Source organism: Pristiophorus japonicus, chromosome 1 (genome assembly GCF_044704955.1).
Source record: "Pristiophorus japonicus isolate sPriJap1 chromosome 1, sPriJap1.hap1, whole genome shotgun sequence".
Lineage (NCBI taxonomy): Eukaryota > Metazoa > Chordata > Chondrichthyes > Pristiophoridae > Pristiophorus > Pristiophorus japonicus.
In genome coordinates, this window is record NC_091977.1 from 400971295 (window position 1) to 400997217 (window position 25923).

The 25923-nt window shown below is 45.3% G+C and overlaps 1 protein-coding gene across 2 annotated transcripts in view; it reads left to right on the forward strand.

The window, feature by feature from the left end:
• armc1 (armadillo repeat containing 1) overlaps positions 1-25923 on the forward strand; it is a 61899-nt gene that overhangs the window by 17999 nt on the left and 17977 nt on the right. For both annotated transcript variants that reach the window (XM_070891814.1, XM_070891805.1), the window contains exons 4-6: positions 1256-1445; positions 9597-9713; positions 17200-17274. In XM_070891814.1, the coding sequence (XP_070747915.1) occupies positions 1256-1445; positions 9597-9713; positions 17200-17274 (382 nt within the window). The remainder of the gene's footprint in view (positions 1-1255; positions 1446-9596; positions 9714-17199; positions 17275-25923) is intronic.

Here is a 25923-nt window from a genome sequence, read left to right on the forward strand (position 1 = left end):
CATGCGTTGTACATTAAGTTACGGATGCGTTTATTTGTACTCCCCTTGTCTCTCATTGGCTCTCTAATTTCACTGCACCAATTGCTGATTGGTCCCCTTTGGAGGATAAGCCACACCCTGAATTTTCAGTGGAGTGTGTACTTGGAACCGCCCAGCCCAAGTTCTGACTGACTTTGAAAATTGTAACTTGATCCATTTTGACTTCAGAAGCCACAGAGGATAGATCTTCCCAAACGCCTTCCAAGTGCCAGCCAAGGTCCCTTACCCCAGCGCAAGCGCATCCCTCCCCCAACTGAAGTCCTTCGCCCCAGCGCAAGTGCATAACCTTACCCCCCCCCCCCCCCCCTGCACAGATGGTGCATTGTGTGTGGATTGTTAGCTGGTTTATTGGATATGAAGTGAATAGTGGCAGTGTTGTGACTTCTAGATTGGAAGAACCTCTCTCCCCTCCGATTTCCCCCCCCCCCCCCCGTGTGTCTCTACTCCAAGGTTCTCTCTTTCTACCCACCTCGCTCTCTATGTCCCCCCCACCAGGCTTGCTCTCTCTCGCCTCTCCCTTCTCTTCTCCTCTCTTCCCCCCCGCCCCCCCATTTCTCCTCTCTCTCTCTCTCTCTCTCTCTCTCTCTCTCTCTCTCTCTCTCTCTCTCTCTCTCTCTCTCTCCCTCTCCCTCTCCCTCTCTTCCCCCTCCCCCCTCTTTTCCCCCCCCCCCCCCTCTCTTTTCCCTCTCCCCTCTCCTCTCCCTGCCTCCCTCCCCCGACCCCGTCGCTCGGAGGATCAGAAGGCCTGGTTGGCGGTCACTCGGAAGCTTGCGGAGGAATCAACAACATGGTTGGGTAGGAGGATCAGCATCTACAACGTGGTCGGACTGATTGCAGGGCCCCACTTCAGGTTCCGGGCAGGAGGCATCGGGGGTGGAGTCTTGAGGGGACGCAGGTGCAGAAGGACCGAAAAAGGACAGTACAAATAGTCACATCGTTAAGTTACGGGGAAACCATGACACCTTTATGATTGAAAACATCTATCACAGCAACACCTATAGGCATAACACATGTTGCAGGTGAATTTGAACACTTTTATAATAGGATATTTCATAGTAGCAGAATGACATGGATGTGTTAATTGAATGCGTTGCTCCACATACCAAAGTTAATATGCAGTAGATTTTCAATATATTAGCAGGGTCTGACTTTTCTAAAGATGTTTTAAATTAATTCTAAGATATGAGGTTTTAGTTTTTATGTAATTTCTTTTCAGAACAACAACACCTGGTGAAACTAAGTTTTTGGCAAATGAAGTGTATGAAATTTTGCAGTCATCGAGCAGCGAAGAGTCTGACCACACAAATGATTATAACTCACATAGGCGCAAACCACAGTTTTTCCTGGGAAGCACTAACAAACGTGCAAAAACAGTTACCCTGCAGATAGATGGCTTAGATGATGCGGTAAGAAACCCAATCAGTGTGAACTATTTCTACGTATTCTTAGTTAAGGCTTGGAAATGCATTTTTTCAGCTGAGTATGTATGAATTAGAGATTAATTTTGGGTTAGTGAACCACTCCATCTTATTTGCAATTTGATTAAATGTGCTGTTTCCTTGCCAAAATGCCATGAATGAGGTGAAGAATTTTTCATTGAGTAGGTATTAGTAATATTTTGGCTAGGCAATGAGCATTATTCAGTTTTAATTGCTGTGTAAAGTTTAGACCTAAACCTTCCACTGTGACTGCACAGTACTATCTCCAGTACCAACACGCAACAAGTCTTAGCATTGTGCTTGTGGCTTTGTTTATGTATGCCAATGACAAACTGAACCCCTCTTTCTTTTAATTAAGGTTTTATATGGCAAAGTGGTTGTAGTTATCAACACTAAATAAATAAGTGGGATTTTAGAACTGTTGGCAACCTGGGTGATGATTTTACTTCTGCCCCTAAAATGAATGCAAACTGAATTACTCCCTTCTGAATCCATGTTGACTGATCTTCACTAAGTTATTATCCCTAAGGGTTTTCTTTTAGCATGTCCAGGACTGCTCTCTCATTTATATCAATTTTGCCTGTGTTAATTCTTTGAAGAGCATATTGCTCAAGTCTTCCCTTGCGAATACTTGGAGAAACCAATCATTCAGAATGTTTCCAGCATCTTCTGTTTTTATTCCAGATTCCAGCATCTGCAATATTTTGCTTTTGCATTCAGAATGTTTTACTCTCTCGTGCCTGTCCTCTGTTTCAAACACGTTTTCACCTATTCTCTTACTTTTGAAGTACTGAAATAACTTCTTTTGATGCATTTTGCAGTAACAGTTATACTTGTTCTAGGTTTCTCTTTGCCCCTCTGATCATCGTTTTGACATGTAGCTATATAATCTTGCATTCATTCCTGTAAACTCCATCCATTTTTCCCTGCAAGATTTAAAGAGATAAATGAGATAACGAGGAAAGGTTAAGTCTGAGCTTGCTGGTTTGAGCTATGTATGCTCAGTATTAATCCTGGAAAGGTTCCACTTGACCTCTGCTGAGGTGTTGAATAACCTCTCCCAGCTAATTTTCTTAAATTGTCCCCCCCACCCCATTTATTTGAAATTAGGCCTTTTAATGTTATATACTCAGCTCCTGATTTTTGGTTTATCTGAATTCTTGATCATGTGGAAAGTAATAATTATGTGATTACTGTGCCCCATGACTTCTATTTTCTGCGTGTTGTCTGGATCATTTACGAATACCAGGTCAAGATGAGCACTGCCTCTTGTAGCTGGATTAGGATGCAATCGTGCATCACATTTATCAACCGGAACTCTAAACCAATTTGAGTTTTCTCAATTTATATTAAGCTGTGAGGCATCCGCCTTTGTTTCCAGTCTGTCGAAGAGTCATCGACCCGAAACGTTAACTCTGCATTTTGTCCACAGATGCTGCCTGACCCGCTGAGATTTCCAGCATTTTCTGTCTTTGTCAACAGTTGGCTGGTTATATTTAATGTCTATCTGCCTGTCTAAAAGTCTGTGTAAAATGCATTTCCATAGAGTCTCACAATCAAAATGGTTCATGGAGAGAATTGGTTTTTTTAATTGAATTTCAATCTGTTAACTTAATGCAACTTTTTGGTGTAACTATGGCATAAGAATGGCATTGCGCTGTTTTTCCAAGGAAATTTATACATAACTAATTTACGCTGGTTTTACACCAAAAACTTCGGCATGCACAAATTTCTTCTATTGTTTGCGCTGCTTTTGAGATGTCTGACAAAACCTTTTGCTGCTCATTTACATAGCCCCTTTCCCTGACAAAAGATTGGCTTCAAATACTTCCCACATTTAAGCCATGATTTAAATGTGTTAAGGAACCAACCAGAGAGCTGGCCATCCTAGACTGATGTGTAATGAGAAGAGATTAATTAGCAATCTTGTTGTGCGAGGCTTTTTGGGGAAGAGTGACCATAATATGGTAGAATTCTTTATTAAGATGGAGAGTGGCAAAGTTAATTCAGAAACTAGGAACTTAAGGAAAGGTAACTTTGACGGTATGAGGTGCAAATTGGCTAAATTAGACTGGCAAATGATATTTAAAGGATTGACGGTGGATAGGCAATGGCAAACCTTTAAAGATCATATGGACGAACTTCAACAATTGTACATCCCTGTCTGGAGTAAAAATAAAACGGGAAAGGTGGCTCAACCGTGGCTAACAAAGGAAATTAAGGATAGTGTCAAATCCAAGGAAGAGGCATACAAATTAGCCAGAAAAAGCAGCAAACCAGAGGACTGGGAGAAATTTAGGATTCAGCAGAGGAGGACAAAGGGTTTAATTAAGAGGGGGAAAATAGAGTACGAGAGGAAGCTTGCCGGAAACATAAAAACTGACTGCAAAAGCTTCTATAGATAGGTGAAGAAAAAAAGATTAGTGAAGACCAACGTAGATCGCTTGCATTCGGATTCGGGGGAATTTATAATGGGGAACAAAGAAATGGCAGACCAATTGAAAAAGTACTTTGGTTCTGTCTTTACAAAGGAAGGCACAAATAACCTTCCGGATGTACTCTGGGACGGAGGGTGTAGTGATAAATAGCAACTGAAGGATATCCTTATTAGGCGGGAAATTGTGTTAGGGAAATTGACGGGATTGAAGGCTGATAAATCCCCAGGGCCTGATAGTCTACATCCCAGGGTACTTAAGGAAGTGGCCCTAGAAATAGTGGATGCATTGGTGATCATTTTCCAGCAGTCTATCGACTCTGGATCAGTTCCCATGGACTGGAGGGTTGCTAATGTAACACCACTTTTTAAAAAAGGAGGGAAAGAGAAAACGGGTAATTATAGCCTGACATCAGTAGTGGGGAAAATGTTGGAATCAATCATTAAGGATGAAATAGCAACTCATTTGGAAAGCAGTGATAGGATTGGTCCAAGTCAGCATGGATTTATGAAAGGGAAATCATGCTTGACAAATCTTCTGGAATTTTTTGAGGATGTAACTAGTAGAGCGGACAAGGGAGAACCAGTGGATGTGGTGTATTTATTTGGACTTTCAAAAGGCTTTTGACAAGGTCCCACACAAGAGATTGGTGTGCAAAATCAAAGCACATGGTATTGGGGGTACTATACTGACGTGGATAGAGAACTGGCTGGCAGACAGGAAGCAGAGAGTCGGGATAAACGGGTCCTTTTCAGAATGGCAGGCAGTGACTAGTAGAGTGCCTCAGGGCTCGGTGCTGGGACCCCAGCTCTTTACAATATATATTAGTGATTTAGATGAAGGAATAGAGTGTAATATCGCCAAGTTTGCAGATGACACTAAACTGGGTGGTGGTGTGAGCTGTGAGCTAAGAGGCTGCAGGGTGACTTAGACAGGTTCGGCGAATGGGCAAATACATGGCAGATGCAGTATAATGTGGATAAATGTGAGGTTATCCACTTTGGGGGCAAAAACACGAAGGCAGAATATTATCTGAATGGCGGCAGATTAGGAAAAGGGGAGGTGCAGCAGTCCTTGAAAGTTGGCATGCAGGTACAGCAGGCGGTGAAGAAGGCAAATGGTATGTTGGCCTTCATAGCAAGGGGATTTGAGTATAGGAGCAGGGAGTTCTTACTACAGTTGTACAGGGCCTTGGTGAGGCCCCACCTGGAATATTGTGTTCGGTTTTGGTCTCCTAACCTGAGGAAGGACGTTCTTGCTATTGAGGGAGTGCAGCGAAGGTTCACCAGACTGATTCCTGGGATGGCAGGACTGACATATGAGGAGAGACTGGAGCAACTAGGCCTTTATACACTGGAGTTTAGAAGGATGAGAGGGAATCTCATAGAAGCATATAAAATTCTGACGGGATTGGACAGGTTAGATGCGGGAAGAATGTTCCCGATGTTGGGGAAGTCCAGAACCAGGGGACACAGGATAAGTGGCAGGCCATTTAGGACTGAAATGACGAGAAACTTCTTCACTCAGAGTTGTTAACCTGTGGAATTCCCTGCCGCAAAGAGTTGTTGATGCCAGTTCATTGCATATATTCAAGAGGGAGTTAGATGTGGCTCTTGCGGCTAAAGGGATAAAGGGGTATGGAGAGAAAGCAGGAAAGGGGTACCGAAGGAACAATCTGTCATGATCTTATTGAATGGTGGTGCAGGGCCGAATGGCCTACTCCTGCACCTATTTTCTATGTTTCTATGTTTCTAAATGTGACGCAGCATGGTCCGAAGTCACCTGATATCAGCATAACCGAGATTTTTGGAGTTTGCTGGTGTTTTACTTTGATTTTAAAATTATACCTGTACTAAGACCAGCATTGTACTTAAAGCGCAGTCAGTCTCAGTACATCAAAAAAATTCCCTCTTTTCCCCTCCTCCCAAACGCATTTCTGAAGGATGATACAGCTGTCTGATCTTCCCAGAGGGCACCCCAGTTCTGCATAATGATGAAAGAGGAAAACAAGACATTGAGTCAAGAGGCTCTGAGAGCGAGGTGCCATGTCACAAGACAGTAGCCTATTCACTATTTACCCCAATTGGTGGTGCTATATTTACGCTTGTTTTATATGGGTTTTTGCATTCCGGAATAGACAAATGAGCTGCGCAGGACATTTTGGCGTAATATCTCATTGGTATGATCAGTATAGAATCGGGTTTAAATGGGATTCAGGAAATTTGGGGTCAATTATTTTTATACCCACTTTGGCATTAATGATGGTTAAAAGGAAGACTTACACTACCATGGTTCATGCAATCCCGGACTACCTCGTGTATTTCCTCGCCCCCAACTCTGGTTTTAATCCCCGGAAGAGGTTTTAACTTCCACTGTTTTATTCAATGGTTAAAAACTGCGAGTAGTTTATGAATGTGGAAGCGATTAGGGCTGGATCAAAAAAAAATTACCGAGATAAATACTGCTGTAAAAGTCAGTGACACACAAATAGATTTGTCTAAGCGTTCAAATGGTTTCCAATAATAAGCACCTGAATTGACTGCGCCTGCAGTGTCTTTGTATAGCTGAGACTATTCCACTTGTCTCCATATACATGGGAGTTACTGAAAAAAAAGAATATGTTTGATATATGGGGGTTTTAGTTTTGCCCCGCTTCAATGAAACAAAGCAACTTGTCATAGGCAACCAGACAAAAAATTTACAAATAACTACGGCATGAGTTGCAGGGGAAAAAGATGCCAAAAATGTGAAAATTATTTTTCATCATTTTGTGCAGTTCAGTTTGATAAATAAAATTTCTGAGCTAATGGTATTTTTTCTGGTGGTTATGGGGAATATTATGTATGTGCTCGGGCAGAAGGGGGATATTTATAAGGAGCTTTGATGCTCTCAGACATTAGAGCCAGTCATCGGGTAAGAGTCATGGATGAACGACCATGTGTTTAAGTTATTGACCATTGGAGTTATGACGGCATTTATGAAGGAGAACCTTCCTGGTGAAATAATGTGCCCATGAGAGCTTCAGCAAGAACTACATGTCCACCAAGGGAATAAGAGAGGAAGAAATAGTTCTCTTTTCAATCATATAAATAAATGGAAAAACAAGAAGGAAGGTTTGGGGAAGAATAAACAAGTAAACACATGCTGAAACCTTCCCTCCATCCACACTGGGAATACTGCGGCAATGGACAAAAAAGTGTCCTGTTGCCTTTGCACCAGGACTGCGGCCAAATATCAAAAAATTATTCCAGGTCTCAGACCACCTGTAGTCATGCCATTGGAGATCTACTAGTGTACATATAAAAGTTGAGTGTGTGTGCCATGTCCAAACGCCGCAAAACATTTTGGTTGGTTGAAATCAGAAAACACTTCTGCACTTATTCCCCTGTCTCAGCATATATTTCAAAATTCTTTCTGACTCCTTTCGGTGGCCATATTGCTTCTTCAGCCAGTCTCTAATATACTCCTACAAATACAATTTATATATCCTAATAAACACCTGAAAATTTTTTCTTTCATTCATTCCTTCTCTGTCTCTCTCCCTTTCCCTTTCTCTTTTTCTTTCTACTCTTTTTCCTACTTTCTTTCCTCTTCTCACGTTCCCACCTCGCATTCTCTCGTTTTTCTTTTCTTTTTCTCCTTTCCTATTCTCTCCTTTTTTCTTTTCTCCTTTTTCACGTTTGCTCTCTCCTTTCGTTATTCTCTCTATATGTAGAAAATGCAGAAAAAATTCATTAATATGATGGCAGGTATATTCTGGTGAAAACAGCCCCAGTTCTTCTAGAACAAAAAATGCTGAGAAGATTTGATAGAGATGGTCAAAATTATGAGGGGTTTTGATAAGGTAAATTAAGAGACACTATTTCCACTGCTTAGCGCAGGGGCGGGCAATTCTTTGGGCTGGAGGGCCACATAACAAATTTTGGTGAGCTGTTGAGGGCCGCACACCAATGTTCCACCAATCGCGCGGACCTGTGCAGGCCAATCCCCAGCTGCTGCCGCTGGAAGAGATACTGCGCCTGCGCGGCTGCATAGTGGCATGCCGTGCAGAAAATTTAAAGGGACCGTGCGTGAAAAAAATTAGAGGGAACATTGCATAAACATAAATTCAGATAGCAGTCAGATGCTATCTTACATATGCAACATGTATTCAATACTGCTGAGAAATGAATCAAAGATAAAAGTTCAAAATGTTGTGGTATCTTTTGGTTTCCGTAAATCAGTGCTGTGAAATAGAACTGTACCCTCTTTAGAGCCTGTGTCAGCATCAATTTCCCACCTAAGTCATCCTTATGTCCCGCTGCAAAGATAACTAATGCCATCCCAATTGGTGCCAGATGAGAACTTCCCTGCCGACGTATTCTGGATACTGGGAGTGGAAAGATGCAGCTTTGGTAAAAGATTTGTGGAGATGAGCAGCCATGTCTCCACTCTAAAAATGTATAGGGTGTATTCGAGTGCATTCTGGGAATGAACACCCACCATTGGGGCCCAGAATTACGGAACGGATCCTTTTAAGATCGGGCCAGGGAGAATTATTAATTTGAATTAAGTATTACTATGTTTTATCCTTGGCTGCAGTTCGGGTCTGTCTCTGACCCATGAGAAGTAAAAGTGGATAGATGAATGTGCAGCTCAAACTCGCGTTCTATTTCTGTCCCATCCAGTGGGCCAGATAAAATGACTTGTCGGGTCGGATATGGCCCGCGAGCCGTTTTTTGCCCACCACTGGCTTAGCGGTTTGTTAACCTGGGGGCCTTAATTTAAGATCATCTCCAAAGAATGAAGGGAGAGGTGAGGATTTTTTCTTGGCATTTGAGTTGTTAGGATATGGAAAAAATAATGGAAGGGAAAGGGATTAATATTTGAAAAAGAAAAATTTTAAAGGCAAAGGCCAGGGAATAGGATTAAGTAGATACATCTTGCGGTGAATTGGTACAGACAAAATGGGTCGAATGGCCTCCCATGTTATATGATTTTTAAATTCTATATTCATAAAACAGCAAGAAATAGCAACTGAACACAAGGGGAGCCTACTAATAAACAAGTAACTTAAGAAAAAGAATAAGCTAGTAATTTTCTGCTGGCCTCATCTGATCTTGAGAACTTGGTGTGTCCACAAAGGGAGGAACCAGGGATGATTTACAAGTAGGCGCCAACCGACAAACATTTCCTCAGCACCACAAATGAGTCCATAATCAATTTCCGGCTGTGCCGATTTACAGCAAGTAAACTTTGTCCCATTAAAAGGATAGGCCAGGTTAAACACGACTCCATTTTAGCAGCAGTTAGTCTGTAATTCTCTTATGAATGACTCCACGAGATCTAGTATTGTACTTGAGCTGTTGTGACCTTCGTCCCATTTATTATAACTCCAGAGTGAGGTACAAGTATGGTGGGTAGCCTTTTATACTGGGCCCTGCACACCTATCAGGTGACCCTCAGGTCTCCCACCGCATGCCCTCTGGTGGCATACCTTATGTGACTATACAGTTAGGATACATTTCTACAGACATGACAAAAACAATGTATTTTCTGGATCTTGTGGTGCTGCACACAGAAAGTTGCTCATGCAGATAAAAGTTAGTTTCACTTTGACAGCTTTATAATAAATTTTGCAACATGATGAAACATCTCATTAATTGTTCAGTTGATCTAAATGTTTTCTTTGTTTATTTTTTAGTCACGGAGAAATATGTGTGAAGAAGTATTGTTGAAAATTAAAGGTGTCATCAGTTTTACCTTCCAGATGACCGTAAAAAGATGTATTGTGCGGATCCGATCTGATCTAAAAGCAGAGGTAGGTCTGTTTTTAAAACCCTGTGGTTTTGGTAGGGAAATTGTGTAATGGTACCCAAGTTAAATTTGGTATCCAAATGTTTTAGAAAATTAGATGACAAGTCAAAGTGTGAGGATAAAAAGAATGGGAGACAAGCTGAGAAGAGTCAAGAATTAGTAAGTTAGGTATTGTTCTAAAAGCATGTAGATTATAGAAGGAAGGAAAGACTGAGCAAAAGTAAGAATTTTCATATGTTTGAGTTCCTGAGAAGCAACAAGCTAAGGGCAGAAAAATTAAAACTATTCCCCAATTAAATCCTTGCAGTTCAAATTTAGATATCTTAACACAGCTGTTCTATAGTTTTTTTTTTAGTATAACATAGGCCAGGGGTTCTCAACCGAGAGCCCATGGCTACCTCGGGGTCCACAAGAAGATTTCAGGGGGTCCACCAGTTGGTTTGTCCCATCAATATACAGGGGAGACTACTGATGTTTGTGGCATAAACATCATTTCCTACCCCTCGTGCAGAGCAGCCCTATGTCATTTACATAAGAACATAAGAAATAGGAGCAGGAGTAGGCCATTTGGCCCCTTGAGCCTGCTCCGCCATTCAATAGGGTCATGGCTGATCTGATCCTGGCCTCAACTCCACTTCCCCGCCCACTCCCCATAACCCTTGAATCCCTTAGCATTCAAAAATCTGTCTGTCTCCACCTTAAATATATTCAATGACCCAGCCTCCGCAGCTCTCTGAGGTACAGAATTCCAAAGATTCACGACCCTCTGAGAGAAAAAATTCCTCCTCGTTTCTGTCTTAAATGGGCGACCCCTTATTCTGAAACTATGCCCCCTAGTTCTAGATTCCCCCATGAGGTGAAACATCCTCTCTGCATCTACCCTGTCAAGCCCCCTCAATCTTACATGTTTCAATAAGATCACCTCTCATTCTTCTAAACTCCAATTAGTATAGGCCCAACCTGCTCAACCTCTCTTCATATGACAACCCCTTCATCTCAGGAATCAACCTTGTGAACCTTCTCTGAACTGCCTCCAATGCAAGTATTTCTTTCCTTAAATAAAGAGACCAAAACTGTACGGAGTACTCCAGGTGTGGTATTACTAACACCCTGTACAGTTGGGAGCTGGACTTCCCTGCTTTTATACTTCATCCCCTTGCAATAAAGGCCAACATTCCAGTTGCCATCCTGATTACTTGCTGTTCCAGCATGCTAACATTTTGTGTTTCATGTACAAGAACCTCCAGATCCCTCTGTACTGCAGCGTTTTGTAATATCTCCCCATTTAAATAATTAGCTTTTTTATTTTTCCTACCAAAGTGGATAACCTCACATTTTCCCACATTATACTCCCATCTGCCAAATGTTTGCCCATTCACTTAGCCTATCTATATCCCTTTGCAGATTATTTGCGTCCTCCTCAACTTGTTTTCCCACCTATCTTTGTGTCAGCAGCAAATTTGGCTACGTTACACTTGGTCCTTTCATCCAAGTCATTAATATAAATTGTAAAATTGAGGCCCCAGCACTGATCCTTGTGATCCCTGCACTGATCCCTTAGAAGCCATACGTGCATTTGGAAAGAGCGCTGTCAATGGAGAGAGTGCACGCGGTACCATATGGCTTTGGGTGGGGGAAGGTGGCTGGGAAAGGAATGAAAGAGACTTTGGGCCTGGGGCAAGGCATTAATAATTGGAATCTGGTGTATCTCTCTCCTTCAATGTCTTCAGTCTGAGTTAATAAAATAGCTGAAAGCATTATCACGGTTTTCCTTATATCTCAGATTCAGACCTTTACATTCATGGCTATATGCCTCTCTGGATGGATAGGCCTAGTCTGGGTGCTTGTGTCCTTTTGAGATACCACTGGCTATTTGTGAAAGGTTTAGGGAGGAGGAAAGAGGAGGGGCTGCCTTTCCCACTGAAGGATTTATGGCGATGGGTCTGAGTGGGTAAAGTCGCTCAGGACCCTGTTTATTTCTCCATTTCTCTCGTGCCATCCGCCTCTGTCATTGCTGGTGCTACTAATTAAAGTTGCTGGCGTTCACTGCCATTTTGGGGTTTGGTATCGAAATAAGAGCGTTGTTCTGATTTCGAAAACAGACATGGACCTGGAATTTTAGTCCATTCCGGCCGAATGCGCACAAAACAAGCCTGTAATGAGCAGTGCGCTTGTTGCTCCTGGTTCATTTCTTGTTAAGCAAATGGTTAATGGAGTGGAGCGGACCTTGGACAGCAAAGGGCACATAGTGTAAATTTAGGATAAAAACAAGAAATGCTGGAAATACTCAGCAGGTCAGGCAGCATCTGTGGAGAGAGAAACAGAATTAACGTTTCGGTGGATGCAGTAGCATAGAGGTTATGTTACTGGGCTGGTAATCCAGAGGCCTGGGCTAATGATTTGGAGACATGAGTTTAAATCCCACCCTGGCAGCTAGGGAATTTAAATTCAATTAAAGAAGTCTGGAATAAAAAAAATAATTAGTATCAGTAATGGTGACTATGGGGCCGAATTTGCCTGCCCAAGTGCCGCTGAGGTACCCGCTGGTACTTTCAGCGGGATATTCATGAAGGCCCCTCGAAGGTCAGCAGGCGGCAAATGAGGGACTTAAGCCGCCAATGTGGGCGTCAGCCGGCGGGAGCACTCGTTCTCGGCGGCAGAGGCACTTGCCGCCCAAGAGCCACGGAGGGTCGAAGACCTAAAAATAAAAATCATTAACAAAAAATAAAAAAATTATCGGAAGATCTTCTGTGGACCCCATCAAGGTAAGTCGCTGTGGAAAAACCAATTTAAAAAAAAAAAGTTCACTAACCTATTTTCAATGATCTTCCTACTTACCATTAGGGATAGATCAGCCTCCTCGCAGCGGTCCACCCCCATTCTGGTGCCGACTCCCGCCCACACCAATTTGGCATCTCAGCGGGTGGGAGTCTACTTACGCCACTCGTTCGTCCACTGACGTTGGCGGGTGCTTCCTGGCGGTTCTCCCCTCCCGCCCGCTCCAGGCCATGTCGAAAGTGGCACTGGGCGGATGTTGTAGAGGAATGTCGGCAGCACTGGGCGGTAAGTTGATCAATTTCGGCCCCTATGAAACTGTCGGATTGTCGTAAAAACCCATCTGGTCCACTAATGTCCTTCAGGGAAGGACCTCTATCATCCTTACTCAGTCTGGCCTATATGTGACAGAAATGTAATTGACTCTTAACTGCCCTCACCGCCACCTTTTTCGAGGGCAATTAGGGATGGGCAATAAATGCTGGCCTTGCAGGCGACATCCACATCCTGTGAACGAATTTTGAAAAACTTCCAATGAAAAATTACTGAGAACAATTTAAAATAACCAATCACCAATGAGTAGTTGGCAAAAGTTACCAATAAAAAATAAGAAGCTAAGTCAATGAAATAGTGCCATATATTTTTGGAAAATCCTCAATCATAATTTCTCACTAAACAGAGAAATTTAGGACTGGAAATAAGGTTTACAACAATGAAGACAACAAATACCATGTCTAAGAAAATTATTAAACTTAAATTTCCAGTAATATTTTCTGTGTTTAACACATGTCTACCAAAATTTTCAGTTGGATACCTCTGCATCTTTGAGAAGCCTAGGTTTAAGTTTATTGAACTTGCTGGAACCAGCACTGTTGACTAAAGGGACTAAATATGGTAGTAGGCCACAATTGTATATGTGTATCTAATCCCCAGAAACTTATGATTTGCCAACAGCTATAGTCATTCACAGAGCATGCTAGGACTTGCTGTTTTTAGGCTCTACAATTGTGCCCCAATAGAAGATTACTGAGGCTAAGAAAACATTTTTTAGTAGCAGTGACAGTTACCAGAATTTTGCTTTGATGTTTTATACAAAAACAGGTAAAGCATGAACTGTTCAGATTTTTCTGAAGTAACTTTCCTGAAAAAAAAAATATAGGATATTATATTTAATGGTCTGTTTATTTAGCACATGCATTATGTCCAATGTGTGACAAATTAAAACTTTTGGATTAAATTATGCATGTAGCAAAATTCTAAAAGGGCAAAGTGTGTTCAAAAAGACAAGCCTGAAGGTTCTGTGCCTCAATTCGAGGAGTATTCGCAATAAGGTGGATGAATTAACTGCACAGGCAGCAATTAATGAATATGATATAATTGGCATCACGGAGACATGGCTCCAGGGTGACCAAGGCTGGGAACTCAACATCCAGGGGTATTCAACATTCCGGAAGGATAGACAGAAAGGAAAAGGAGGTGGGGTAGCGTTGCTGGTTAAAGAAATTAACACAATAGTAAGGAAGGACATTAGCTTGGATGATGTGGAATCTGTATGGTTGGAGCTGTGGAATACCAAAGGGCAGAAAACGCTAGTGGGAATTTTCACAGACCACCAAACAGTAGTAGTGACTTTGGGGACAGCATCAAACAAGAAATTAGGGACGCGTGCAATAAAGGTACAACAGTTATCATGGGCGACTTTAATCTACATATAGATTGGGATAACCAAACTGGTAGCAATACGATGGAGGAGTATTTCCTGGAGTGTATTAGGGATGGTTTTCTGGACCAATAAGTCGAGGAACCAACTAGAGGGCTGGCCATCCTAGACTGGGTGATGTGTAATGAGAAAGGACTAATTAGCAATCTTGTTGTGCGAGGCCCCATGGGGAAGAGTGACCATAATTTGGTAGAATTCTTAATTAAGATGGAGAGTAACACAGTTAATTCAGAGACTAGGGTCCTAAACTTAAGGAAATGTAACTTTGATGGTATGAGACGTGAATTGGCTAGAATAGACTGGCAAATTATACTTAAGGGGTTGATGGTGGATAGGCAATGGCAAACATTTAAAGATCACATGGATGAACTTCAACAATTGTACATCCCTGTCTGGAGTAAAAATAAAATGGGGAAAGTGGCTCAACCATGGCAAACAAGGGAAATTAAGGATAGTGTTAAATCCAATGAAGAGGCATATAAATTGGTCAGAAAAAGCAGCAAACCTGAGGTCTGGGAGAAATTTAGAATTCAGCAGAGGAGGACAAAGGGTTTAATTAGGAGAGGGAAAATAGAGTATGAGAGGAAGCTTGCCGGGAACATAACTGACTGCAAAAGCTTCTATAGATATGTGAAGAGAAAAAGAATCGTGAAGAAAACATAGGTCCCTTGCAGTCAGATTCAGGAGAATTTACAATGGGGAATAATAAAATGGCAGACCAGTTGAACAAATACTTTGGTTCTCTCTTCACGAAGGAAGACAGAAATAACCTTCCGGAAGTACTGGGGGACCGAGGGTCTAGTGAGAAGGAGGAACTGAAGGATATCCTTATTAGGCGGGAAATTGTGTTCGGGAAATTGATGGGAATGAAGGCCGATAAATCCATGGGGCCTGATAGTCTGCATCCCAGAGTACTTAAGGAAGTGGCCCTAGACATAGTGGATGCATTGGTGATCATTTTTCAACAGTTGATTGACTCTGGGTCAGTTCCTATGGACTGGAGGGTAGCTAATGTAACACCGCTTTTTAAAAAAGGAGGGAGAGAGAAAACGGGTAATTATAGACCGATTAGCCTGACATCAGTAGTGGGGAAAATATTGGAATCAATTATTAAAGATGAAGTAACAGCGCATTTGGAAAGCAGTGACAGGATTGGTCCAAGTCAGCATGGATTTATGAAAGGGAAATTATGCTTGACAAATCTTCTGGAATTTGTTGAGGATGTAACTAGTAGAGTGGACAAGGGAGAACCAGTGGATGTGGTGTATTTGGACTTTCAAAAGGCTTTTGACAAGGTCCCACACAAGAGATTGGTGTGCAAAATTAAAGCACATGGTATTGGAGGTAATATACTGACGTGGATAGAGAACTGGTTGGCAGACAGGAAGCAGAGAGTCGGGATAAATGGGTCCTTTTCAGAATGGCAGGCAGTGACTAGTGGGGTGCCGCAGGGCTCAGTGCTGGGACCCCAGCTATTTACAATATACATTAATGATTTGGATGAAGGAATAGAGTGTAATATCTCCCAAGTTTGCAGATGACACTAAACTGGGTGGTGGTGTGAGTTATGAGGAGGACGAGAAAAGGCTGCAGGGTGACTTGGACAGGTTAGGTGAGTGGGCAAATGCATGGCAGATGCAATATAATGTGGATAAATGTGAGGTTATCCACTTTGGGGGTAAAAACACAAAGGCAGAATATTATCTGAATGGCGGCAGATTAGGAAAAGGGGAGGTGCAACGAGACCTGGGTGTCATGGTACATCAGTCATTGAAAGTTGGTATGCAGGTACAGCAGGTGGTGAAGAAGTCAAATGGTATGTTGGCCTTCATAGCTAGGGATTTTGAGTATAGGAGCAGGGAGGTCTTACTGCAGTTGTACAAGGCCTTGGTGAGGCCTCACCTGGAATATTGTGTTCAGTTTTGGTTTCCTAATCTGAGGAAGGACGTTCTTGCTATTGAGGGAGTGCAGCGAAGGTTCACCAGACTGATTCCCAGGATGGCTGGACTGCATATGAGGAGAGACTGGATCGACTGGGCCTTTATTCACTGGAGTTTAAAAGGATGAGAGGGGATCTCATAGAAACATATAAAATTCTGACGGGACCGGTTAGATGCAGGAAGAATGTTCCCGATGTTGGGGAAGTCCCGAACCAGGGGACATAGTCTTAGGATAAGGGGTAGGCCATTTAGGACTGCGATGACGAGAAATTTCTTCACTCAGAGGGTTGTTAACCTGTGGAATTCCCTACCGCAGAGAGTTGTTGATGATGCCAGTTCGTTGGATATATTCAAGAGGGAGTTAGATATGACCCTTATGGCCAAAGGGATCAAGGCGTATGGAGCAAAAGTGGGAAATGGGTACTAAGGTGAATGATCAGCCATGATCTTATTGAATGGTGGTGGAGGCTCGAAGGACTACTCTTGCACTTATTTTCTATGTTTCTATGTTAATCTTTCTGTGTTGTAATGTATTCCTAATGGTTAAACCTGCATTTTTTAATTTGTATTTATCTTGGAACTCAAAATAAAATAGCAAAAACTTTAATATAAACAATTGAAATTCTTGGACTATACTATTCCTCAAGTTTATATGGAGGGAGGTTCTGAATGAAAGTCCTGAACTTTAAATTTGTTTAGTAGAATATTTTACTAATTGTTGCAGAGATATTTAATTTAAAAAAGAAAGACGCAAATTAATTTATTGTTTTCTTATACTTCGTACTCACTATAAAAAAAATACCTACAGCGAAATAGGACTGCAAAGTTAAAGAGCTGTTCTCTCGTAAAGAGCGGAGGTTTAGTTATATAACTTATTTATTTATCTACTTGTATTAGTTCAATCAAAAAATGCTCAGTATTTCTGTATTGATCTCTTACAAACTGCAAATGGATTTTTTCAATGGAAATCTCAACCCCCTCCCCGGCATCAATGTTATCTCTGACTCACCGTGAGTAATAATATTGGAATTACCAGTATTCATCATTTATTGTAGGCACTGACATCTGCTATTGCAGCAACCAAAATTTTGAAAGCACAACAAGTGATCAAAAATGAAAATGGAGAAGAGGTAAGATAAATGTCAGCCATTTGAGATTTTAGAGACTATTTTAATGTGCTTGCATTTTTGTGCTTGAATCCCAAGGCCACGTGCCATTTGTGGCAATATTACAGGCAAATAACCTGCTCCTGAGCATTCTTGAATATTGCTCGAATCAGAAATCAGCTGGTAGCAGGTATAGGGGAGCACTTCGATCATGACTCTCACTTTTTTCCCTTCTCTCCCTCTGGGTAACATCTTGCCTCTGCCTTTTCCATCCAGTAACTTACCTGAAATTGGTCCTAAGCATGGCTGAGTTCCCATGGGTATGAACCAAGGCCTACTTTTTGCTTTTTATTTGATGTTCCCAAAACTGAACCACTAATTGAGACAAATACAGCACTTGCCTGAATGCATTCTATTAATTCCTCTGTAGACCAATTCTTTTCGTTCAGCATATATGCAGTCATGTTTTCATCACCTAAAATTAGCAGTGCGTTTGCTGCAACCATTCTTTAGTAAATGGTACATTTTTTTTATTAATTAGAAGATTTTGCAACATTATTTTTAGATTATATAATTAGAATAGTGAAAATAGATCAAAATGTCCTCTATTCCGCATCATATAGGCAAGTTTAAGATTGATGTATAGACACATTCAAATTATAAATTAATGTCCAGACTATCTAAGGAGTGTTCAGTGTGATTTATGCATTGAACTTGTCATAATTTCTACAGATCATTATTTTTGTCTTTAAATTGTTCTCATTAAAAATGTAATGTCTCTTGGGGCTATATATGGCATTCACAAAGATAAATTGTACAATTAAGGCTCTTAAAAAATGTATGCAGTTATAGGTCAATGTATTTTGCTAGCTTTTTTAAAAAGAAGTATTTCTCGTGATAACATTGTTAATCCTTCTGAGGAGCAATGGGTTTCTGAGAAAATTGAATCAGAGTTTGTAGAACTACTGTCGACAGGTGAGTGGTTCCATTTGTTATGCTGAAATTTGCTGCATCACTTCCCTTACCTTGCTCCTAGCAAGCTTATAAAGTCAAAGTGAAGGTTTACAGTACAGTCCACAAACCTGTATTTATTTAATTATGCCTTATTTAATGTCCATGTAAAATATCTGACTTTTTTTATCATTCAACTACCCAAAGGTATGTCAGGTGTGCACTTGTGTTTTAAAACCGGTGTTGTGGGTAATTGAGTAACATTTGAGCTTCAGCTTGTGCATATATCCATTTATATTTTACATTTGAACTTCTACAGTTGTTGGGTGCTTTGTGATGTTTGAACATTGAAATTATCTAATTAGATTTAATTTCATATTTAGGAGGACTAGAGCAATTTCATAGTTAGGAGAAATGAACTGAATATGCAAGGGCTCTCCTTTCAATGCCATGTAAAAAGTCAGAGGAGAATTGAATAAAATTTCAACAACAGTAGTTGGGAACATGGAGAAAGATTTTTTAACTATTTTAAAAATCACTGATCCAAAGAGTGACAGGGGAAATATTGGCGTTTGTTTACTGTAACTGTTTAAAACATTGGTTTCCTTCCTCCTTATTCATCCTCTGCTTAAAGAAAAACCTACTGATATCTAACCTAACCCTATGCTTGCTTCGCTCATATGCATGACCCCTCATTTTCGCTAACCTATTACGTTCAAATAGTTTGTCCTTACAGACACAGTTTAGTTTCTTCATCATTTTGAACACATCAATTGAATCTACTCAAAGCCTGTGCTTTCCTATAATAAAAAGGCCTAGCTTCTTAAAGCCTATTGTGATAACTAAGGGTTTTTAAACTAGGGATCATTTTAGTGGCCCTCCTTTGAACCATTGCTCGATCACCCATCATGTGAGGGCACCTTAACCGATTACAGTATTCCAGATGAGGCCTAACGAGAGGTTTCCCAGCTGAATTCTGCTAACTCTGACCCAATATTTTATTAGCATGTTCCTAGTTACACAACTCATTGAGGTAACAGGGGACCGCTTAATAATATGTAATTAAGAATTTCACATTGTGATATTCTATCCTTATGGTTTCAAAGGAAAGGTTTTTTTTGTGGAGAGGAGATGATGATCTGGGAAAACAAAGATAGGTAAGTTGGTTATTTCATCTGTGGCTGAAAATCTCGTGTTTAAAAAAAATATATTTTCAAAAGCCGAGTGTGAAATGAAAGAAATACTGTAGGCAGAATTAATGGCTGGAACTGGGTGAGTTGAGAATTATAATAACGTTTTTGAGAGATTGGTAAAATCAGTTCCACCAATTTAATTGGGAAGATATTTCTACTCCCAACCATGATCCCTAAAACAATTCTTCAAAACTGTTTGAAATGATATTAGAAATCGATCACATAAATACAGAATAGATTGTTATGAAAGCATTTGTAAATAAAAATGAAACCTTTGATTTTGATTACGATCTTAAATTAAAGTTCAAAATATAACTCCCCCACCCCCACCCCACCTCCAGACTCAACTATGATAATGCTTCCCTAGCTTGGGTCACACCCTCCAGCCTCTAAACTTCAGCTCATACAAAACTCTACTGTCTATCTAACCCACATCAGGTCTCGCTCACCCATCACCCCTGACCTTGCTGACTTACATTAGCTGCCAGTTCCCCAATGCCTTAATTTTACGTTTTGTTCCTTGTGTTTAAATCTTTTCATGCCCTTGCTCTCCAGATGATCTCTAGCCCTACATTGCCAGTCCCCCAAACTCTCCATTTCTTTGACTGTGGGCTCGTGTGCATCCCCACCTGCCAGCTGTACCGTGAGCTCCATGCTCTGGAATTTCTTCCCTAAATCCCTCCACTTCTCTAATTCAAGACCCTCCTTAAACCCACCTCTTCAACCAAGTCTTTGATCTCCCCTCCTAATTTCTTCTTCCTTACTTAGCTCAGTGTCCAGTTTTTCCTTGCGCCTCTGTGAAGTGTATTGGGAGGGTTTTTCAATGCAATAGGTGCTATATAAATGCAATAAAAACAGAAAATGCTGGAAGGTCAGGCAGCATCTGTGGAGAGAGAAGCAGAGTTAACGTTTCAGATCTGTGACCCTTTGTCAGAACTGGAAAAAGTTAGAAATGTAACAGATTTTAACCAGGTACAGAGGCAGGGAAGAAAGAACAAGTCTGATAGGGTGGAAGGCAGGAGTAATTATATGCTGTAAATGGGAATAGCAGAATCATCAACAGCTGCCTTCTGAAAAGAAAAGGGACAGAGGTTATGGTCTGAAATTGTTGAACTCGATGTTGGGTGCAGAAGATTGTAAAGTGCCTAATTGAAAGATGAGGTACTGTTCCTCGAGCTTATGTTGAGCTTCGTTGGAACAGTGTAAGAGGCCGAGGACAGAGATCAGAATGGGAGTGGAGTGGGGAATTGCAATGACAGGCGACCGGAAGCTCAAGGTCACACAAAGCGGTCATCCAATCTGCATTTGGTCTCCCCAATGTAGAGGAGACCACATCGCGAGCAACGAATACAGTATACTAAATTGCAAGAAGTACAAGTAAATTGCTGTTTCACCTGGAAGGAGTGTTTGGGACCCTGGGCAGTGGGAAGGGAGGCAGTAAAAGGGCAGGTCTTTCATCTCCTGCGCTTGCACGGGGAAGGATGTGTGTGTTGGGAGTGATTGAGGAATGGGTGTCTTAGATGGAGCGGTCGGTCCCTTTGGAATGCTGGGAGGGGAAGGCAAGATGTGCTTGGTGATGGATCATGCTGGAGATAGTGGAAATGGCAGAGGATGATCTGTTGAACGTGGAGGCTGGTGGGCTGAAGGGTGAGGACAAAGGGATCCCTCTCGTGGTTCTGGGAGGGAGGGAAAGGAGTGAGAGCAAAAGTGCGGGAAATGGAACGGACACGGTGGAGGGCCATGTCAACCATGGGGAGAGGGGAATCCTCAGTTGAGGAAAAAGAAAGACTTATCGGAAGCACTAGCATGGAAGGTGGCATTGTAAGAACAGATAGAAACATAGAAAATAGATGCAGGAGAAGGCCATTCGGCCCTTCGAGCCTGCACCACCATTCAATAAGATCATGGCTGATTGTTCCTTCAGTACCCCTTTCCTGCTTTCTCTCCATACCCCTTGATCCCTTTAGCTGTACGGGCCATATCTAACTCCCTCTTGAATATATCCAATGAACTGGCATCAACAACTCTCTACCGCAGGGAATTCCACAGGTTAACAACTCTGAGTGAAGAAGTTTCTCCTCATCTCAGTCCTAAATGGCTTGCCCCTTATCCTTAGATTGTGGCGGAGATGGAGAAACTGGGAGAATGATAGAGTCCTGAGAGGAAGTTAGTCAAGGTAGTTGTGGGAGTCAGTGGGCATACAGTGAATAGTTGTCACTAGCCTAGCTCCAGAAATGGAGGCAGAGAAGTTGAGGAAGGGCAAGGAAGAGTCAGAGATAGAGCATGTGAAAGTGAGGGAAGGGTGGAAATTAGAAGCAAAGTGAATGAAATTTTTCAGTTCAGGGCAAGAGCAGATAACTGCACCAAAACAGTCATCAATGTACTGGAAAAAGAACTAAGGGAGGGGACCTGAACTGGAACAAAGAATGTTCCACATATCTCATGAAAAGGCAGGCATAGCGATGGACTGTGCAGGTTTCCATAGCAACCAATGTTCCCGCTAATTTTTTTTTGTACTGAGCAGGCTATGGATTCCTTTGAGCGGGACCTTTTCGTCCGTGGCAAGTTTTTTTTTAACAACAGCAACCACTAAAAAGCATATATGCAATAATGCTGTATTGAAATCCCACTGTCTCAAATCATCAATCAGACAAGGTTTCGTATAGGTTTAACGTAACTTTTGAATTTTATTCCTCTAGAAATGAACCCCAGTGCTTTATTTGCTTTTTATGACTTTTTTAATCTATGTTGCTACATTTAATGATTTGTCAAGCTATACCCCCAGAACCCTTTGCACCTCCACCCCACTTATGATCTTATTTCCTAAGGAGTAGGTAGCCTCCTTATTTCTCAGCAAAATGCACCACTCCACACTTATCTATATTGAAATTAATTTGTCATTTACATGCCCATTCTGCAAGTTTGTTTGTCCTGCAAGCTTCATCCCCCTGTGTGTGTGTGTGTGTGTGTGTCCCCATCTCTCTCTCTCTTTCTCTTTCTTCTTTCTTTCTTCTCCCTCCCCCTTTCGACCAGTCCCTCCCTCCCTCTCTCCCTCCCTCCCTCCCTCCCTCTTTACCCCCAGTCCCTCCCTCCCTCCCTCTTTCACCCGTCCCTCCCTACCTCCCTCTTTCCCCCAGTCCCTCCCTACCTCCCTCTTTCCCCCAGTCCCTCCCTACCTCCCTCTTTCCCCCAGTCCCTCCCTCTTTCCCCCAATCCCTCCCTCCCTCCCTCTTTCCCCCCAGTCCCTCCCTCCCTCCCTCTTCCCCCCAGTCCCTCCCTCCCTCCCTCTTTCCCCCCAGTCCCTCCCTCCCTCCCTCTTTCCCCCCAGTCCCTCCCTCCCTCCCTCTTTCCCCCCAGTCCCTCCCTCCCTCCCTCTTTCCCCCCAGTCCCTCCCTCCCTCCCTCTTTCCCCCCAGTCCCTCCCTCCCTCCCTCTTTCCCCCCAGTCCCTCCCTCCCTCCCTCTTTCCCCCCAGTCCCTCCCTCCCTCCCTCTTTCCCCCCAGTCCCTCCCTCCCTCCCTCTTTCCCCCCAGTCACTCCCTCCCTCCCTCTTTCCCCCCAGTCACTCCCTCCCTCCCTCTTTCCCCCCAGTCCCTCCCTCCCTCCCTCTTTCCCCCCAGTCCCTCCCTCCCTCCCTCTTTCCCCCAGTCCCTCCCTCCCTCCCTCTTTCCCCCCAGTCCCTCCCTCCCTCCCTCTTTCCCCCCAGTCCCTCCCTCCCTCCCTCTTTCCCCCCAGTCCCTCCCTCCCTCCCTCTTTCCCCCCAGTCCCTCCCTCCCTCCCTCTTTCCCCCCAGTCCCTCCCTCCCTCCCTCTTTCCCCCCAGTCCCTCCCTCCCTCCCTCTTTCCCCCCAGTCCCTCCCTCCCTCCCTCTTTCCCCCCAGTCCCTCCCTCCCTCCCTCTTTCCCCCAGTCCCTCCCTCCCTCCCTCTTTCCCCCCAGTCCCTCCCTCCCTCCCTCTTTCCCCCCAGTCCCTCCCTCCCTCCCTCTTTCCCCCCAGTCCCTCCCTCCCTCCCTCTTTCCCCCCAGTCCCTCCCTCCCTCCCTCTTTCCCCCCAGTCCCTCCCTCCCTCCCTCTTTCCCCCAGTCCCTCCCTCCCTCCCTCTTTCCCCCCAGTCCCTCCCTCCCTCCCTCTTTCCCCCAGTCCCCTCCCTCCCTCCCTCTTTCCCCCAGTCCCTCCCTCCCTCCCTCCCTCTTTCCCCCCAGTCCCTCCCTCCCTCCCTCTTTCCCCCCAGTCCCTCCCTCCCTCCCTCTTTCCCCCAGTCCCTCCTCCCTCCCTCCCTCTTTCCCCCAGTCCCTCCCTCCCTCCCTCTTTCCCCCCCAGTCCCTCCCTCCCTCCCTCTTTCCCCCCCAGTCCCTCCCTCCCTCCCTCTTCCCCCCCAGTCCCTCCCTCCCTCCCTCTTTCCCCCCAGTCCCTCCCTCCCTCCCTCTTTCCCCCCAGTCCCTCCCTCCCTCCCTCTTTCCCCCCCAGTCCCTCCCTCCCTCCCTCTTTCCCCCCAGTCCCTCCCTCCCTCCCTCTTTCCCCCCCAGTCCCTCCCTCCCTCCCTCTTTCCCCCCAGTCCCTCCCCCTCCCTCTTTCCCCCCAGTCCCTCCCTCCCTCCCTCCCTCATTCCCCCCAGTCCCTCCCTCCCTCCCTCTTTCCCCCCCCAGTCCCTCCCTCCCTCCCTCTTTCCCCCCCCAGTCCCTCCCTCTTCCCCCCAGCCTCCCTCTTTCCCCCCCCAGTCCCTCCCTCCCTCCCTCTTTCCCCCCCCAGTCCCTCCCTCCCTCCCTCTTCCCCCCAGTCCCTCCTCTCTTCCCCCCCCAGTCCCTCCCTCTTTCCCTCCCCAGTCCAGACCTCTTTCCCCCCCCCAGTCCCTCCCTCTTTCCCCCCAGTCCCTCCCTCTTTCCCCCCCCAGTCCCTCCCTCTTTCCCCCCCCCAGTCCCTCCCTCTTTCCCCCCCCAGTCCCTCCCTCTTTCCCCCCCCAGTCCCTCCCTCTTTCCCCCCCCAGTCCCTCCCTCTTTCCCCCCCCAGTCCCTCCCTCTTTCCCCCCCAGTCCCTCCCTCTTTCCCCCCCCAGTCCCTCCCTCTTTCCCCCCCAGTCCCTCCCTCTTTCCCCCCCCAGTCCCTCCCTCTTTCCCCCCCCCTCCTCCCTCTTTCCCCCCCAGTCCCTCCCTCTTTCCCCCCCAGTCCCTCCCTCTTTCCCCCCCCAGTCCCTCCCTCTTTCCCCCCCCCAGTCCCTCCCTCTTTCCCCCCCCAGTCCCTCCCTCTTTCCCCCCCCAGTCCCTCCCTCTTTCCCCCCCCAGTCCCTCCCTCTTTCCCCCCCCAGTCCCTCCCTCTTTCCCCCCCAGTCCCTCCCTCTTTCCCCCCCAGTCCCTCCCTCTTTCCCCCCCCAGTCCCTCCCTCTTTCCCCCCCCAGTCCCTCCCTCTTTCCCCCCCAGTCCCTCCCTCTTTCCCCCCCCAGTCCCTCCCTCTTTCCCCCCCCAGTCCCTCCCTCTTTCCCCCCCAGTCCCTCCCTCTTTCCCCCCCCAGTCCCTCCCTCTTTCCCCCCCAGTCCCTCCCTCTTTCCCCCCCAGTCCCTCCCTCTTTCCCCCCCAGTCCCTCCCTCTTCCCCCCAGTCCCTCCCTCTTCCCCCCCAGTCCCTCCCTCTTTCCCCCCCAGTCCCTCCCTCTTTCCCCCCCAGTCCCTCCCTCTTTCCCCCCCAGTCCCTCCCTCTTCCCCCCAGTCCCTCCCTCTTTCCCCCCAGTCCCTCCCTCTTCCCCCCCAGTCCCTCCCTCTTCCCCCCCAGTCCTCCCTCTCTTTCCCCCCCAGTCCCTCCCTCCCTCCTTCCCCCCCAGTCCCTCCCCCCCCCCTCCCTCTTCCCCCCCAGTCCCCTCTTCCCCCCAGTCCCTCCCTCTTCCCCCCCAGTCCCTCCCTCTTCCCCCCCAGTCCCTCCCTCTTCCCCCCCAGTCCCTCCCTCTTCCCCCCCAGTCCCTCCCTCTTCCCCCCCAGTCCCTCCCTCTTCCCCCCCAGTCCCTCCCCTCTTCCCCCCAGTCCCTCCCTCTTCCCCCCCAGTCCCTCCCTCTTCCCCCCAGTCCCTCCCTCTTCCCCCCCAGTCCCTCCCTCTTCCCCCCCCAGTCCCTCCCTCTTCCCCCCCAGTCCCTCCCTCTTCCCCCCCAGTCCCTCCCTCTTCCCCCCCAGTCCCTCCCTCTTCCCCCCAGTCCCTCCCTCTTCCCCCCAGTCCCTCCCTCTTCCCCCCCAGTCCCTCCCTCTTCCCCCCCCAGTCCCTCCCTCTTCCCCCCCCAGTCCCTCCCTCTCCCCCCCCAGTCCCTCCCTCTTCCCACCCAGTCCCTCCCTCTTCCCACCCAGTCCCTCCCTCTTCCCCCCCAGTCCCTCCCTCTTCCCCCCAGTCCCTCCCTCTTCCCCCCCAGTCCCTCCCTCTTCCCCCCCAGTCCCTCCCTCTTCCCCCCAGTCCCTCCCTCTTCCCCCCCAGTCCCTCCCTCTTCCCCCCAGTCCCCTCCCTCTTCCCCCCCAGTCCCTCCCTCATCCCCCCAGTCCCCTCCCACCTCCTTTCCCCCCCAG